General features: G+C 43.6%; 1 protein-coding gene across 5 annotated transcripts in view; it reads left to right on the top strand.

Annotated features, from left to right (window-relative positions):
• NPAS2 (neuronal PAS domain protein 2) overlaps positions 1-18,856 on the top strand; it is a 139,125-nt gene that overhangs the window by 78,050 nt on the left and 42,219 nt on the right. For all 5 annotated transcript variants that reach the window (XM_056556062.1, XM_056556064.1, XM_056556063.1 and 2 more), the window contains 3 exons: positions 1,517-1,606; positions 3,437-3,557; positions 17,097-17,210. In XM_056556062.1, coding sequence (XP_056412037.1) covers positions 1,517-1,606; positions 3,437-3,557; positions 17,097-17,210 — 325 coding nt within the window. The remainder of the gene's footprint in view (positions 1-1,516; positions 1,607-3,436; positions 3,558-17,096; positions 17,211-18,856) is intronic.

Raw genomic sequence — 18,856 nt, forward strand, 5'->3', positions numbered from 1 at the left:
AACTACAATTGCATGAATGAGCAAACTGTGATATCACATGTTGTAACGTTTCCAAGTAATAAAGATTAAAGGTATTTTTTTAATTTTTTTATTGCATTGTGTGATGGCATATTGCATTGATATGTGAGGGTCTAATATTCTGGGTACCCCTCCAATTCTGAGAATAAATTTGTTTGTTTAGCTCTGAGTCCCCCCTTTACTGTTTTTTCTTGCTCACAGGTAACTGTAGAGCAGTTCCAATAAAATGTAGTAATAATTTTAAAATGGACTACGGGTAGTCAGGTATTTATTAACTGCGACAGTCGCAACTGCGCAAAAAAAAGTCGCAACAGCGTTAAAAATTGACTAAATTTACTCCAGCTCAAACATGGAGCAGAAAAAGCTACTACCAAAGTAAAAAAGGAAAAATTGCTTACGTGAAAGAAAATTATCAACAGGCTGAAACCAGTTGATAAATAAGTCGCACATAAGCAAAAAAAAAGTAAGGGAAAAATTACTAAAAAAAAGATTACATAAGCAAACATTGATAAATGTCCCTCTATATGACTATAGTTTTACCCTCTGCAGCCTCTGTTTCTAATTACAAGTGCTCCAATATCTCATCTTTCAATCAACCCCCTCCCTGCTCCCCTTTCCATAAACTTGCAATTGTAGTTTTAATCTCTGTGTATATCCTGCTGTAACTGGCAAAGGCGGGGCTTCTGCAAGCTAATGGACACTGATGTCAGCGCCGCTCGCGCCGCTCATGAATATTCATCCCTCCCTCTGGTTAGGAGCGGCGAAGAGAGGGAGAACAGGAGGGATGAATATTCATGAGCGGCGCTGACGTCAGTTTCCATTAGCCCGCAGAAGCCCCACCTTTGCCAGTTACAGCAGGATATACACAGAGATTAAAACTACAATTGCGGGTGAACGGCAGCGCGGATCAGACCAAAGTAGGGCTCGTTTTAATCAGCGTCTCACACACTATCCACCAATACCTGTGGATAGTGCAGGAGAAAATATGTGACAGTTTTCCTGTCACATATTGAATGAGCAAACTGTGATATCACATGTTGTAACGTTTCCAAGTAATAAAGATTAAAGGTATTTTTAAAATTTTTTTATTGCATTGCGTGATGGCATATTGCATTGACATGTGAGGGTCTAATATTCTGGGTACCCCTCCAATTCTGAGAATAAATTTGTTTGTTTAGCTCTGAGTCCCCCCTTTACTGTTTTTTCTTGCTCACAGGTAACTGTAGAGCAGTTCCAATAAAATGAATGGGACGGTGCTGCAGGTGGCCCCAAGCATTGCTGTGCAGGGAAACCCTAAAACGTGATGCAGCAATAAATGAGTGCTGCAGACCTTTTATTCTCAGGATAGGTGAGAATAACCCTTTAAGAGTGGCATTACTATATTTAGAGAATGCTCTTATTGTTATTGCCAAATATTTTTCTCTTATAAACAATTTAAGGAATTATTGTATGAGATTTTCACTTTTTAATGCCTACAAGCCGTTAACTTATTTTGTAGGCACTTGATGGCTTCATTATAGTGGTTACAACAGATGGGAGTATCATCTATGTTTCTGATAGTATCACACCATTACTTGGGCATTTACCGGTAAGTGTTTTAAATGATAATAACCATTCCTGCATTCATCATACACTTCAATACTCTTTAGGACATTTTCTGAATAAGCTGTCATGTGTGCATGAAGTATTTAGGGCTTCCCCTCTGCAGCTTCTGTTTCTAATTACAAGTGCTCCAATATATTATCTTTCAATCAATCCCCTTCCTGCTCCCCTTTCCATAGACTTCTATTGGCATGGTGTAACATGATCCCTCAGCAAGCCTATATTGTCAATATATAAATGACATATTCCTTTGTTCCAGTAAATTTTTGGCTGCATGTGCATTGACATGATTTATGCTTTGTGGGGTATCTTTTTAAAGGGGTTTCTCACAATATTAAACAACAACATATCTCAAGGATATGTCAACTGTGACTGCTTACACTGCCACCGATCCTCAAAATGAAGGAGCAGCTTCACAGATTTTGCCTATCCCTCATAATGGTCACTTAACTTCTGATTCTTTAGATGGTGCTGGAGAAAAGCAGTGCTGAGGTAGAGCTGGTATGGCAGGAGTAAGAAGTACACCAGTTTTGGACATTATTATGAACACAACCATCTTGCCTAAGCTGTTAAACAGCATTTAGAGAGATGCTTTACAGCAAGCCCCATGGACTTAGGCAACAATAGACAGGAGTGCTCCCATTGATATCAATAGGAGAGGTTACTAGGCATGCTCTATGAACTTTGCAGAGGTGCATGAAGTAGTTAGGGCTTCCTGGCCACTATTATGGACATTTATCAACGGGTTTAGTCAGGTTTTCTTTACTAGAATTGTCGCAAAATTGTCGCAACTGCGACTACACAATTTTTCGTGCGACATTTTGACTGGAAAGCGAGAAAAGCAAGTTTTCCTAAAATTTACTATGTAGTAATAACTTTAAAATGGACTACGGGTAGTCAGGTATTTATTAACTGCGACAGTCGCAACTGCGCAAAAAAAAGTCGCAACAGCGTTAAAAATTGACTAAATTTACTCCAGCTCAAACATGGAGCAGAAAAAGCTACTACCAAAGTAAAAAAGGAAAAATTGCTTACGTGAAAGAAAATTATCAACAGGCTGAAACCAGTTGATAAATAAGTCGCACATAAGCAAAAAAAAAGTAAGGAAAAAATTACTAAAAAAAAGAATACATAAGCAAACATTGATAAATGTCCCTCTATATGACTATAGTTTTACCCTCTGCAGCCTCTGTTTCTAATTACAAGTGCTCCAATATCTCATCTTTCAATCAACCCCCTCCCTGCTCCCCTTTCCATAAACTTATATTGGCAGGGTGTAACCTGATCCCTCAGCAAGCCTATATTGTCAATATATAAATGAGATATTCCTTTGTTCCAGTAATTTTTTTCCACAGGGAGGGGAAGGCTAGGATGTGAGCTTCATCTATTGTCTTCTCTGAAGCAGTTGGATAGAAAAGTCCAGCACCATTTCCCATTCACTTTAATCTTCCAGATAAATGGGGTACACAAAGGGTCCCCTAGACCCAAGGTCAAACAGAACAGAATAAGAAAAGTGACTTACAGCTCCAATCACTTAAAATGTAATGCTATATTGTTAATATCAGAAAATGTGGTGCTGGGAAGGACACCGACATACCAGATTGGCTTAGCGGTCCATCCAAGGGAGCGCCATAGGTAAGTATGTTTTTTTTTTCTTTCCATAGTGGGCCCAACATAATAAAAAAAAAATGCAAGTATCCGGAATCCCCTTTTAAAGTTTAATGTGAGTTGCTAAGTGTTTCTTTATAATAGCAAAATATTTTTTTATTATCATATGCATTAGATTATGTGATGAACAATTTTTTTTTATCAACAGTCAGACATCTTGGATCAAAATCTGTTGAATTTTTTGCCAGAGCAAGAACATTCCGACATTTATAAAATTCTGTCTTCACATATGCTTGTAACAGATTCTACTGCTCTTAACTATTTGAATGGTAGGTACATTTTTACTTCCTGCAGAGGTAAATGTATGTGTGCCCACATTACAAAGCATAAATGATGGGCCCATAGATGATTAATGGTAGCATGTTTTTTTTCATGCAAATTGCTAAATCTAACACAGGTTCCATAACATTTAAAGGAAATGCATCACTATTTCATTATTTTTTTTTTCAATAAAGACTTCATGACTGAACCTGATACCCTCCCATCTTTAATCAGCAGGGTCCATTAGATGCTATTGGTATTCCTCCTGTCACTGGTCCTTTACAACTTGAATTCCATTGTTCTGTTCTTAGGACACAATAGAACACTGGAATTTAAGAATGCAGGAGGGAACAAAGCCTTTTCTGCAAAAATGAATAGTTAATGGCAGCACAGTCCTGTAGGTAAAACTACCATTTACCAGCAGAATCAGGCATCCATTAACTATTTGAATACCCCACCCACTGCATGTGGACATGGTTTTTTGCTGCAAATGGCTGCTTTTAAATGATAAAGAACCTGGGGTGTAAAAACCCAAGGGCAGAATATAGAATATTTGACACAGTCCTGACCTCAGTATCTGAGGAAAGACATTTAGGAGTAATTATTTCAGAAGACTTAAAGGGGTATTCCACTTGAAAAAAATTTTTTAATCAACTGGTGTCAGAAAGTTAAACAGATTTGTAAATCACTTCTATTTAAAATTCTTAATCCTTCCAGTAATTATCAGCTGCTCTATGTTCCAGAGGAAGTTATTTTATTAACTAATAATTTAAATTTCTTTCTGTCTGACCACAGTGCTCTTTGCTGACACCTCTGTCTATTTTAGGAACTGTCCAGAGTACAAGCAAATCCCCATAGCAAACCTCTCCGTCTCTGGACAGTTCCTAAAATGGACAGAGGTGTCAGCAGAGAGCACTGTGATCAGACAGAAAGGAAATTCAAAAATAAAAGAACTTCCTGTGGAACATACAGCAGCTGATAAGTACTGAAAGGATTAAGATTTTTAAATAGAAGTCATTTACAAATCTGTTTAACTTTCTTGCACCAGTTGATTTAATAATTTTTTTTTCTCCAGTGGAGTACCCTTTAAAGGTAGGCAGACAATGTAATAATGTAAAAAAAATTATATATATATATATATATATATATATATATATATATATATATATATCCATAATATATATAAATCCCTAGAATAATTACAAAATCTATATTGGGTTTTTAAGAGTCAAACAAAGATGCTTTATTGACAGGCTTACAGATAACATGTAAGGAAAAGCATGGAAATAATGAAAAGGAACCAACGGCCCATTTAGGCCTTAAACAAAGTAACAATTGGTACAAGTGATGCATTAGACATTAACAACACGATGATAAGCAGCACAAAATCATAGTGGCAGAAAAAAGGTAGAAGGTGTTTGACGGCTGGTCATCCCCGACAGTGAACAATAGAGTCCCTCCCACCCCTCAATACGGAGATCAATAAAGCGAAAAACTGCATCGGACATTAGGACAATGGGTTGAAGATAACCACGGTTCCCACAAACGATCAAAGGAGGACACAGCATCATCTCTAATAGCAGATAACTTTTCATTAAGCATAATGAGATTAACTCTATCCACTACCTTCTCAAAGTCTAAGGAGGGTTTTTTCCATTGCGAGGCTATATAAATTCTAGCAGCCATCAACATAAATTGAGCTAGTCGAAAGTGACCAAAGGTCATTCTCTGTGGCTTAGTACCAAGCAAATTAAGCTAAAATATATAATTTTTATTATTAAAGATGATAAGATTTTTTTAGTGCTATATCTGATTTGATACCTTTCTGAGCACTGTATTGTGAGGCATTGTTTTTCTTATCATCTTTAATAATAAAAATTATATATTTTAGCTTAATGTGTTTATCTGTGGCCTCATTGGTAGATTTCAGTTGAGTTATTATTTTGTAAAATTGTCTCCAAGGGCATGTATATCATTGGTTGAAGGACCATATATCTCCTTTTTCTGGGTTTTATGTTTTTAGTACCAAGCAAGCAGAAAGCCGGGGTACGTGACACATAAGTACCCAAAAGGGAGCCTAAAAGATCTAATACAGTCATCCAAAGACCCAACACCACCGGACAACCCCACCATATATGATACATGGTTCCCCTTTGACCACACCCACGGAAACATAATGGGGAAACATCGGGGTCAATCGAGTGAAGTCGCGAGGGAACCATGTATACACGGTGCAGAACCTTCAACGCCGTCTCCATCAATGTCACTTGCCAACTCCCCTTCCCCAAAACCACACATCCCTCCCTCCATTGGGATAAAGACAAGGTGTGATGCAGGTCCGCTTCCCACGCTAACATGAAGGGCAGTTTCTGATCAGGAGAGGGATCATTAAGATGAGCATACACTAGGGAGAGGAGCCCGACATCCAAGGGTCTATAGAGAATGAAAGCTTCATACATAGTAGGATGTAGTGTAGCCGTGTTGCCCATAACAGTACGATAATAGGAAAATATCTGGTGGGCTCTAAAGGATTCACCATCAGGCATGTCATATCTTCGTTTGAGAGACATTAATGTGTACATCAAAAGATGGTCAAAAAAGTCATAGAGTCGTAGCAGTTTATTATCAATCCACCAGTGGAAAAGGGAGGGAGTAAGACCAGGTAAAAAGAGAGGGTTGCAAAGAAAAGGAGTCAGAGGAGAAGCGTAGGATTGCAAGCGAAATTTGAAGCGAACCAGACGCCAGAGAGACAATGAGTAAAGGGCAATCTGTGCCGACGTAGGGACCAGCGTAGCTATAGGGCTCGAGGTCCACATCAAGGATGCATAGGAGTAAGGGGACAACAAGGAGTCCTCCAGTCTCGTCCAGCGAGGTGCTCTATCCAGAGCATTCACCAGTGCAAGTTGAGCCAATCGTGCAGCATAATAGTATTTAAGAAAATCAGGCACCGACAAGCCACCCGACTTCCTATTATAATGCATGATTCGCCTGGAAATACGCGGTTGTTTGTTCGACCAGATATAGTTAAAGGAGTCTCTTTGCAAAGCAAGCAAATCACGCTTTGCTACAGGTATAGGTAGTGTTCTAAACAAATACAACAACTTAGGTAAAACTACCATTTTTATCACGTTCACCCTACCTAATCAAGAAATGTAAGGATAATTCCACTTGGCCAGATCAGATCTAATAGATTTATAAAGAGGAACAAAGTTAGTGCTATACAATGATGAAATGAATGGGGTAAGTTTCACACCCAGATAGGGCAAACCCACATTAGCGTTTTTAAAGTGAAATGTACGTTCAATGGTGTGTTGCAAGGATTCCGATATATTACAATACATAATTTCAGATTTAGTAACGTTGACCCTCAACCCCGACTGCAGAGCAAAGGAGTCCAGCACCTTAAAAAGGTTGGGGAGGGAAATGAGGGGGTTTGTAAGGGTTAGCAATAAATCGTCAGCGAACAAGTTCACTTTATATTCTGAAGATCCGATAGTGGTACCTGAAATATCAGGATGATCTCTAATCATTTGTGCCAGTGATTCCATAATTAATGCAAAAAGGGCTGGGGATAGGGGGCAGCCCTGACGAGTACCCCGGCCTATAGAAATCGGACAGGGAGAGGTAGATGGCAACTTTAGATATGCAGTCGGGGTGGAGTACAGAAGGTGTAGAATAGAGACAAATGGGCCAGTGGCCCACTTGTGTAAAGTGGCGAATAAAAAAGGCCACGATACACAATCAAAGGCCTTCTCTATATCCAAGGCTACTACAATGAGAGGGGTTGTGGTAGTCCCCGCCCACTGTATTTGGTCAATGACTTTCCGAACATTATCTGGTGCTTGGCGGCCAGGGATAAATCCTACCTGGTCTTGATGTACCAGGGTAGGAAGATGGGCATTTAATCTTTTTGCTAACAAAGATGTCAGGAGCTTCTCATCAACATTTAACAACGATATAGGGCGATAATTGGCCGTACTTAAATGATCTCGGTTCGGTTTAGGGATAACTGAAATGAGTGCATCTAGAAATTCAGATGGAATAGTAGTCTGTGTGCGAAGCGAATTTAAAAATGTGAGTAGATGAGGGAGTAGCAATGGTGCAAATTTTTTAAAGTATGCTGCCGTCAGGCCATCAGGCCCAGGGGCCTTACCAGACTTCAATCGGGCAATGGCGTCCGCGATTTCCTCTACTGTAAAAGGAGCGTTTAAAGACTACCTGGCATCTGGTGTCAATGACGGTAAAGTAATTAAAGAGAAGAAGTCAGTAAGGGATGAGGAAAGAGCAGGGGAAGAAGAGGGCGCTGTATATAGAGTAGAGTAATAGGTATGGAAGGCTGTATAAATCTTATCGGGGTGAGAAGTTTGGAGACCCGGTCGGAGCTGCAAGCTATGTACTCTATTAAAAGAGGAGGTTTTTTTGAGCATTGCCGCCAGTAATTTGTCTGGTTTGTTAGCTAACCTGTAATAGGTCGCTTTTGTCCAACGGACAGCTTTCTCAACCTTGGTAGATAGAAGTGCATCCAGCTGTAAGCGGGTCTCCTTAATGGTATGATAAAGGTAAAGAGATGGGTCCTGTTGATGAGCATACGTCAGTCTCTGTAATCTACATTCCAAGGCTATTTGGGTAGCAGTGCGGTCTCGTTTCAGTCCACTAGCTAGGGATATGATACGGCCTCTCATATAAGATTTATGGGTTAACCACACCCATACTGGGGAAGACTCAGGGATTGTGTTGGTATCGAAAAAAAATTTCAGGTCAGTATCTAGTTGTTGGGGTACCCTCGGCATGGACAGCAATGCTTCATTCAGGCGCCATCTAAATGGGTATGTAAAGGAGGGCATCAAGTTAAAAGCAGCTAACACCATATCATGATCTGACCACACCGAGGGAACATGACGTGCATACAACATCTGAGGTAACATGCGGGTATGGACTAATATCCAGTCTATCCTGGTATAGTGACCATGTGCAGGCGACTAATATGAGTAACCCCTAGATACCCCGTTATGTTCTCTCCAACTATCTGCTAAGTCAAGGGATACAAACAATTGCTGCAGAAGGCGATGTTGAGACCCTGACCTACGAAAAGGGGCTGAATTAGATCTATCCAGTTTACCATTAACTATGATGTTAAAAATCTCCGGCCCAAATCAGCATATCGTACGACAGTGTCTCAAGAAGTGAACATAAACGGGAAAAAAACATAATAGGGGAGTCCGTTGGAGTGTAAGAGTTAACAATACATAAGGATTTGTCATACAATGTACCCAACAATATTAGGTATCTGCCCTCACCATCCACCAGCTCCCTCTGTACCGTGAAGGGGAAAGAGTTATGAAACAAGGTCATGACTCCTCTGCATTTAGTCGTGAAAGACGAACAATGATGTCTAGAATACAATCTGTGTAAGTGTGACGGTTTAGAGGTGAGCGTAAAATGGGTTTCCTGGATACACAATATGTCTGGGTGTAATTTTACGCAATCTATAAAGGCCTTACTACGTTTACCTGGGGCGTTGAAGCCCCGCACGTTATGTGAGAGAACCTTAGCCATAACACCAATCCAGAGGAGACATGCCATCATACATACCACACCCAATAATCAGTACCCAGAGATGGATAGGGAGACCAGCCATCAGCACCAATTGCGGCTGCTTGCCGTCAAAAAACAGAAGTGCATCGTACCTATAGGAACAAAAAACAAAAAACAAACAAACATAAAAGAAAAAAAATAGATAGGAAAACAAAAAAACGTCCATATCACAGGAAAGGCGGGCGGTCTTATCAAGTCGCCCAGCATTCTTCCTATGTCCCACGAAGGGATGATGGGGTGCAGTATTCTGAACCACGATCTAGCCTCGCCATGGAAAAATTGTAGAAATCAATAACAGCAGTGGTGGGGGGTGTAGAAGGAGAACAAAAGTCCCGGCTCGCAAAGTGTAGAGAGGCAACAGCTCAGCGTCCAATAAGCAAACAACTGTATAAAAAAATGGAGAATCCACGACAATCAAGTAGCAGTGTCCTCTCGCAAAGGGTCAGGGGGTTTACGTTTCTCTCTCCCCACAGTAGACCATTCACGGTTCACCCGTCCAGGCCTTTGAGGTAGAGGTGGACTATTCACCAAAGTTATGCGGGCATGTGAAAGAATTTCTTTGGCTTCCAGCACAGTATGGACATTGTGCGTGCGACCACTAGCCTGGAATATTAAGGAAAAAGGGAACCCCCACCGGTAGAGTATGCCTTCTTTTTGAAGTGTAAGGGTAATGGTGCGGAATTCTCTGCGCCTAGCTAGGGTGGAGGGGGCCAGATCCGAAAAAATGCGCACAGATGGAGGTACCCCAGGTAACACTGGGATGTTTCTGGCCGCCTGCAGGATGTTGTCTCTCACCTCAGGATAATGCAGTTTAAGTATTATATCCCTCGGATAGTCAGGGTTCTTGGGCCTGGTCAGGGCTCTATGTATGCGGTCAAAGCGCAATAGTTCTGGTTCCAGCTGCGGGGCCAATGCGTAAAAGAGGGAAGAGATCACCTTAGTAAAATCAGTCACCTCCTCCGGGAGACCACGGATCCGTAAGTTAGCGCGGCGTGAACGATTCTCCAAGTCCTCAAGTTTCAGCTCGAGGGCCTGTAGTTGCGCAGTGTGATCCTCCAGGTCATGGCGATCAGCTTCAATGGCGTCAGCCAAATCGTCAATCCGCGCTTCAGAGTCTGCCACTCTCTGCCCCAAGTCTTTCAGCTGGGAGGATAGGTCTGCCACCGCCTTAGACAATTCAGTTTGAAAGAGGAGTTTTATGTTCCGGAACATCGAGTTAGGCGACAGGTCTGTAGGGCCTTGCGACTCCTCCTCTGAATGCTCTGCTGGAGAGCTGCAGCGTGGCTCCGCCATCTTGGAGCGCCGGCTTGTTCTGAAGATATCAGGTATAGACTGCGAGAGCCGTTGCGAATTCTGCCTTTTTGTGCCCTTCTGGGATCGCGGCATGTTCCCCCACCCGGCAGGGCAAGTTCTAACTCAGAGGAGCCCGATATGGGTGCTTAGAGAGGCTGTATAGTCGCGGTCAGCACGGAGCTCACACTACATGCGTCCTCTCGCGTGAGCTGCGCGCATGCGCCCCCATATTGGGTTTTTAATATAAATGGGGTCTTAGAAATTGTGTAATAATTATGCAAACTATTTTGTAAATATTGTTTATTAGCACTTGCACTTTGTATATACAATTCCCCCAGAAAGAATATGATATCTCCCATTGCCGTTACTTGCTTCTGTGCTTCCTGTCATTGCGCGTGCGCTCGCAGGGTACGGTGGGTTTGTGCACGGAGGTCTAAAGGCACTGTGCGCAGGCCTGGCTTTGAGGAAGCTGTGTCATGCGCAGTAGCGTGGAGACGCCGAGATGAATTGCGAGATTCTCCGGCACCCTGTGGAGTCATGTGACAGGTAAGCGCCTGGAAGTAAGTAAGGCGTTCCGGAAATTGCATCTAGATTTGCACGATATAAAAGGGGTAAATAAAATGACAGATGCATTGCAGTACCCCGAGGAAAGCGACAAAACAGCAGCTGTTGGGGTAGTGGAGCGTTGAGGTCCAGATACAATGGGTGAGGACAATTTTGGCACTTTTTTGCACGTACGCACTTTTATGATATGTTGAACTGTGTTGGTCAGTGTACCTGTCTGTAATTATACAGGAGTGCATTCCGTCATATTGGAAGTACTAACAGTCAAGTATTACACAATAAACATTGTAGCGCTATATCTGATATCATATTCTTTTGAATATAGCTAGGATGCACACATAATGAAGTGCCTTGTGATCTAATATTATTAGATATATGCTCCATTTGTTTACATTGGTAGTTCCTGTCTGTAAAGTTCTATTCGTTATTTTAATCATGATGATATAATAAAATTTGATTTTTTTTCATTAACTTAAGTGTAGGCTCTACAATTTTTGTCAGTGTACAATGTAATAATGTAAAAGGAAATGCTAGCAGAATGCTTGGATGTATAGGGAGAGGTATAAGCAGTAGAAAGAGGGAAGTGCTCATGCCGCTGTACAGAACACTGGTGAGGCCTCACTTGGAGTATTGTGCGCATGTTACGCCTAGCGCTCCGGGTCCCCGCTCCTCCCCGGAGCGCTCACGGCGTCTTTCTCCCTGCAGCTCCCCGGTCAGCGCTGACCGGGAGCGCTGCTCTGCCATGGCCGTTGGGGATGCGATTCGCACAGCGGGACGCGCCCGCTCGCGAATCGCATCCCAGGTCACTTACCCGTTCCCGTCTCCTGCGGTCATGTGCTGGCGCGCGCGGCTCCGCTCTCTAGGGCGCGCGCGCGCCAGCTCCCTGAGACTTAAAGGGCCAGTGCACCAATGATTGGTGCCTGGCCCAATTAGCTTAATTGGTTCCCACCTGTTCCCTGGCTATATCTAGTCTCCTCCCTTGCACTCCCTTGCCGGATCTTGTTGCCTTAGTGCCAGTGAAAGCGTTCTTTGTGTGTTTATACCCTGTGTACCAGAACTTCTGCTATCTCCCCTGACTACGAACCTTGCCGCCTGCCCCCGACCTTCTGCTACGTCCGACTTTGCTTCTGCCTACTCCCTTGTACCTCGCCTATCTTCAGCAGCCAGAGAGGTGAGCCGTTGCTAGTGGATACGACCTGGTCACTACCGCCGCAGCAAGACCATCCCGCTTTGCGGCGGGCTCTGGTGAAAACCAGTAGTGGCTTAGAACCGGTCCACTAGCACGGTCCACGCCAATCCCTCTCTGGCACAGAGGATCCACTACCTGCCAGCCGGCATCGTGACAGTAGATCCGGCCATGGATCCCGCTGAGGTTCCCCTGCCAGTTGCCTCTGATATCACCACGGTGGTCGCCCAGCAAGCCCGACAGATCGCCCATCTAACCCACCAGATGTCGGAAATGTCCACCATTGTGCACCAACTTCAGTCGCAACTTCATCAGCAATCATCTCCTCCGCCAGCTCCTGCACCTCCTCCGCAGCGAGTGGCCACTCCTAGCCTCCGCCTGTCCTTGCCGGACAAATTTAATGGGGACTCTAAGTTTTGCCGTGGCTTTCTTTCGCAATGTTCCCTGCACTTGGAGATGATGTCGGACCAGTTTCCTACTGAAAGGTCTAAGGTGGCTTTCGTAGTCAGCCTTCTGTCTGGAAAAGCCCTGTCATGGGCCACACCGCTCTGGGACCGCAATGACCCCGTCACTGCCTCTGTACACTCCTTCTTCTCGGAAATTCGAAGTGTCTTTGAGGAACCTGCCCGAGCCTCTTCTGCTGAGACTGCCCTGCTGAACCTGGTCCAGGGTAATTCCTCCGTTGGCGAGTACGCCATACAATTCCGTACTCTTGCTTCTGAACTATCCTGGAATAATGAGGCTCTCTGCGCGACCTTTAAAAAAGGCCTATCCAGCAACATTAAAGATGTTCTGGCCGCACGAGAGACTCCTGCTAACCTGCATGAACTCATTCATCTAGCCACTCGCATTGACATGCGTTTTTCTGAGAGGCATCAAGAGCTCCGCCAGGAAAAAGACTTAGATCTCTGGACACCTCTCCCACAGTCTCCACTGCAATCTGCGCCTAGGCCTCCCGCCGAGGAGGCCATGCAAGTGGATCGGTCTCGCCTGACCCTGGAAGAGAGGAATCGCCGTAAGGAAGAGAATCTTTGTCTGTACTGTGCCAGTACTGAACATTTTTTGGTGGATTGCCCAATCCGTCCTCCACGTCTGGGAAACGCACGCTCGCACTCAGCTCTCGTGGGTGTGGCGTCTCTTGATGCCAAGTCGGCTTCTCCACGTCTCACGGTACCTGTTCGGATTTCCACTTCTGCCAGCTCTCCCCTCTCAGCCGTGGCCTGTCTGGACTCTGGAGCTTCTGGGAATTTTATTCGGGAGTCCTTTGCGAATAAATTCCGCATTCCGGTGACCCGTCTTGTCAAGCCTCTCCACATTTCCGCGGTCAACGGAGCCAGGTTGGATTGCACCGTGCGTTACCGCACGGAGCCCCTCCTAATGTGCATCGGACCTCATCACGAGGAGATTATATTTTTTGTCCTTCCTAATTGCTCTTCTGAAGTTCTCCTTGGACTACCCTGGCTTCAACACCATTCCCCAACCCTGGATTGGTCCACTGGGGAGATCAAGAGTTGGGGCCCCTCTTGTTCCAAGGACTGCCTTCAACCGGTTCCCAGTACTCCCTGCCGTGACCCTGTGGTTCCTCCTGCATCCGGTCCCCCTAAGGTCATTAAGGACTCGGCCTGCCACAGGAAATGCCCCTCCCCCCCTCCCAGTTCCATCAGGCAAGCTTCTGTGTCCCCTCATGGCCCTCGTCCTGGTGTCACACTGCCCCGTGCCAGGTCTCGCCCTCTGCCCTCTCTCCCCATTCCTACTCCTGCGGTTCTGCCTGCCGTTGAGGAATCCCTCCATCCTTTCCCGGTGTCCTCATCCCAGGGGAGGCAGTTACCCGATAAAGAGAAGGGGAGACCTAAGGGGGGGGGTACTGTTACGCCTAGCGCTCCGGGTCCCCGCTCCTCCCCGGAGCGCTCACGGCGTCTTTCTCCCTGCAGCTCCCCGGTCAGCGCTGACCGGGAGCGCTGCTCTGCCATGGCCGTTGGGGATGCGATTCGCACAGCGGGACGCGCCCGCTCGCGAATCGCATCCCAGGTCACTTACCCGTTCCCGTCTCCTGCGGTCATGTGCTGGCGCGCGCGGCTCCGCTCTCTAGGGCGCGCGCGCGCCAGCTCCCTGAGACTTAAAGGGCCAGTGCACCAATGATTGGTGCCTGGCCCAATTAGCTTAATTGGTTCCCACCTGTTCCCTGGCTATATCTAGTCTCCTCCCTTGCACTCCCTTGCCGGATCTTGTTGCCTTAGTGCCAGTGAAAGCGTTCTTTGTGTGTTTATACCCTGTGTACCAGAACTTCTGCTATCTCCCCTGACTACGAACCTTGCCGCCTGCCCCCGACCTTCTGCTACGTCCGACTTTGCTTCTGCCTACTCCCTTGTACCTCGCCTATCTTCAGCAGCCAGAGAGGTGAGCCGTTGCTAGTGGATACGACCTGGTCACTACCGCCGCAGCAAGACCATCCCGCTTTGCGGCGGGCTCTGGTGAAAACCAGTAGTGGCTTAGAACCGGTCCACTAGCACGGTCCACGCCAATCCCTCTCTGGCACAGAGGATCCACTAGCTGCCAGCCGGCATCGTGACAGCGCAGTACTGGAGACCGTATCTCCAGAAGGATATAGATACTCTAGAGAGAGTTCAGAGAAGAGCTACTAAACTAGTACATGGATTGCAGGATAAAACTTATCAGGAAAGGTTAAAGGACCTTAACATGTATATCTTGGAAGAAGGAAGAGATAGAGGGGATATGATAAAGACTTTTAATTACATAAAGGGAATCAACACGGTAAAGGAGGAGAGCATATTTAAAAGAAGAAAAAACTACCACAAGAGGACATAGTTTAAAATTAGAGGGGCAAAGGTTTATGCAGTAATATCAGGAAGTAATACTTTACTGAGAGAGTAGTGAATGCATGGAATAGCCTTCCTGCATAGGCGGTCGCTGCAAATACAGTGAAGGAGTTTAAACATGCATGGGATAAGCATAAGGCTATCCTTCATATAAGATAGGGCCATGGACTATTCATAGGCTTCAGATCATTGGGCAGACTAGATGGGCCAAATGGTTCTTATCTGCCAACACATTCTATGTTTCTATGTATTTTTGCAAGATATTAAGCTACACGTTAAGAGCAAGTTCAGAATTTATGATTTTATTCATTTGAGTCACATCTTACCATGTACAGTAGGTGTGAAATGTGTTTTTGCTTTTTCCTAGAAGGCCATTTTGATTGCACATTTGGTTGGTCATAAAAAAGGGTTTTGTTGTATATACTATTTTTGTATAATATGTGATTTCTTAATACATTTGTATTACACACAAAAATAAAAATGTGTATATTCTGCAGTCACAAAGTCTTTTCTTCACCTGGTGCAATTATTTAATTTGTTCTTTTAGGGCTGGACTTAAAATCCCTGGTCATGGTAGAATAGTATAGCCATTATTACAGCTGAAAATAGGGCCTTAATTTTATAGCTGTGGAAGCCACTATAGGAGATGATGGTTATGATAAGTGTAGTAGTCACTGATGGTTACATCATGTGGCAGAATGGTACTAACCCAATGTTCCTGTGTGACCCACAACTTTTTGTCAGTGAAGCTGTTTCCACATACAAAGCACATGAATGAGATTTCTGAGGCTAGGATTTCGAAGTGTGTAAACCTTCTGAACTTTTAAAATTCCATGGCACAGTTAAAAGTTACCAGAATACAGCTTGAAATAGTACAGCTTAGGAGTCAGGAGAATACAGATTTATCCTTAAATTATTTTTTTAATAGCTGCTTAGCCGAATTTAAGAATCTGTAGGTGCTTCAGCGCTTGTACATAAAATGTCTACTGCAGATGTATGTGCAGGTGTATATACAGTCATGGCCGTAAATATTGGCACCCTTTAAATTTTTCAAGAAAATGAAGTATTTCTCACAGAAAAGGATTGCAGCAACACATGTTTTGCTATACACATGTTTATTCCCTTTGTGTGTATTGGAACTAAACCAAAAAAGGTAGAAAAAAAAAAGCAAATTGGACATAATGTCACATCAAACTCCAAAAATGGTCTGGACAAAATTATTGGCACCCTTAACTTAATATTTGGTTGCACACCCTTTGGAAAAAATAACTGAAATCAGTCACTTCCTATAACCATCAATAAGCTTCTTATGTGCTTTATCAAAAAGCTCTATCTTGGTCTCATCTGTCCACAAGACGTTTTCCCAGAAGGATTTTGACTTACTCAAGTTCATTGTGGCAAAATGTAGTCTTCCTTTTTTATATCTCTGTGTCAGCAGTGGGGTCCTCCTGGGTCTCCTGCCATAGTGTTTCATTTAATTTAAATGTCGATGGATAGTTCGTGCTGACACTGATGCTCCCTGAGCCTGCAGGACAGCTGGAATATCTTTGGAACTTGTTTGGGGATGCTTATCCACCATCCAGACTATCCTGTGTTGACACCTTTCATCAATTTTTCATTTCCATCCACGCCCAGTAATTTGCAGTAATTTTTCCGCCACGATGTCCCGTCACTGTATAACGTCCGTAATGAATTACGGGCATATACGGGTGCAAACGGGCAGTTACAAAACCCCATAGGCTGCAATGCAATTTAGTCTCGGCCGTCAGGGGTTTTGTAACGGCCGGGTTTCGCCAAAAATCGTGACGGAACATGCAACGGAACGTCAATAACGGTAAAATCACTAGTGTGAAAAGAGCCTCAGTTGACAGAAGACAGTGTTGTTTGTCTCCATCTGAAGTTTTTCATGCTCAAAGAATGAATGTCAATTCTTAAGTTACATAGTAAAAGCAACAACCTAAAAGCAATAACAGTTCATTATCATCAGGGGCAACATTTTATTTTTAGGTTTTTTTCCTATCATTTTTTTAATTAAATTACTTACTGTTTTTTTGTTTTGTATTTTTTTAAAGCTGAGAATGACTTGGAATTTTGCTGTCATCTTTTAAGAGGAGCTCTAAATCCCAAAGAATTCCCAACATATGAATATATAAAGTTTGTAGGAAATTTTCGTTCCTGTAGCATTGGTAAGTACTAAACTCATACTGTTATTCATGTTTTTTACACAATGGCCCTCATTTACTAAGGCTGGATTCACATATATCAGATGTCCGGCATGCTAGAACTGATCCCATTTATTTGATTGGGACAGCTCACAATCATCCTGAGTCTCAATTTGGACAACGGATGGTTGGACCTGCCGGAGAGCACCGGACAGGGGAACGCAGCTTGCTGTGTTCCCCTGTCCGCTGTGCAGGAACAATGGACAATGGATGCCATACAACTGATGACAACGTCATTAGTTGTGGCATTAGTTGAGTCCAAATCTAGGCTGAGTTCACCTGTGCCAGATACCGGACATATGTGAACCCAGCCTAAGAGCGTAGGGTTGTATTTGTTGTAAATTTATTAATCCATGTGTTTATTTAATCCTCATTTATTTACTGTTTTTGTGTTTGTGTGGGTTTTTTGGCACAATATTAGCACATGCAGGCATTTTTGGCACATGCAGGAAAAATAATCATTCTAAATTGCATTCCAAATCAATAATTGTACACACATTATTGTCAGGGACCGACCAGTGGACAGAAAGAGTGAGCCCTAAACTGACCCTAAAACATCTCTCCCTGCCTTCTTGCCCATCCATCCTAAACAGTGGATCGACAACTGGGTGCCGGTCCCTCCCTGAACTAAAGTGCAGGGGCCTAAAAACACATACTAATAAACAGTTGGTCAGAAACCAGAAACATAACAGGAACATAGAACTCTATAACAGATTAAGGTCAGAGGACACAGATCAGTGAGCAGCACAGAGGATACTATAGACCAATGGTAAAGAACAGAGGAAAAAACTAGCCAAGTGATCATGTACTCTAAGATCTGTGCATGTACTCCAAAGATCTGAATAAATAACTAATAAACAAATAGAGTTCAAAACACCAGACAGGAAAATGGATGAGCATAATCCCCCAGAACCTCCAGTAGACACAAAGTCGCCATGGACCGGTAACAGAGATCTATCGCTAAACTGGAATAATTGCAATCCCTCATAAAACCTCCAGTAGACACGGAGTCCCCATGGATAGGTAACAGAGATGCCTAGTTACACCTCAGAAAACAGATACAAGAGGATATCATTATAGAACACTGTTCACACTGAACACAAGACAGGAATCGCAATCCCTCAGAAAACCTTCAGTAGACATGGAGTCCCCATGGACAGGTAACAGGGATATCTAGATCAGAGCCTCCAGTAGACACAGGAATGTCCCCATGGAGCGATAACACAGAAAACGGATACAAGAGAAAACACAGTGGGAACAGATACATAACAGAAAGGGTATACAAATCCTAAAACTGACTAAACAAACACAGCTAGAAATCTACTAAGAGCATGCCACATAACCATGGCTAAAATCAAAACATACAAGGTGCATGCTAAGTCAGAGATAGTAGATTAAAAGCTCAAATAAATAGTGTTTCACCAAGAGCTCCATAGCATGTCAGGATATCAGGAAGTTCATATGTAATGATCTCAATCACCAGACCAGAGGCTAGACTGGGCTGACTATACATAGACACACCCTAGGAGCTAATGGCTAGCAAGCCAAAAGCTTTAACTATTCCCTGACCAAGGAACATAAAACTGTTCACACACAAGCAAATCCAATGG

This window comes from Hyla sarda, chromosome 2, assembly GCF_029499605.1.
Source record: "Hyla sarda isolate aHylSar1 chromosome 2, aHylSar1.hap1, whole genome shotgun sequence".
NCBI classification, from domain to species: domain Eukaryota; kingdom Metazoa; phylum Chordata; class Amphibia; order Anura; family Hylidae; genus Hyla; species Hyla sarda.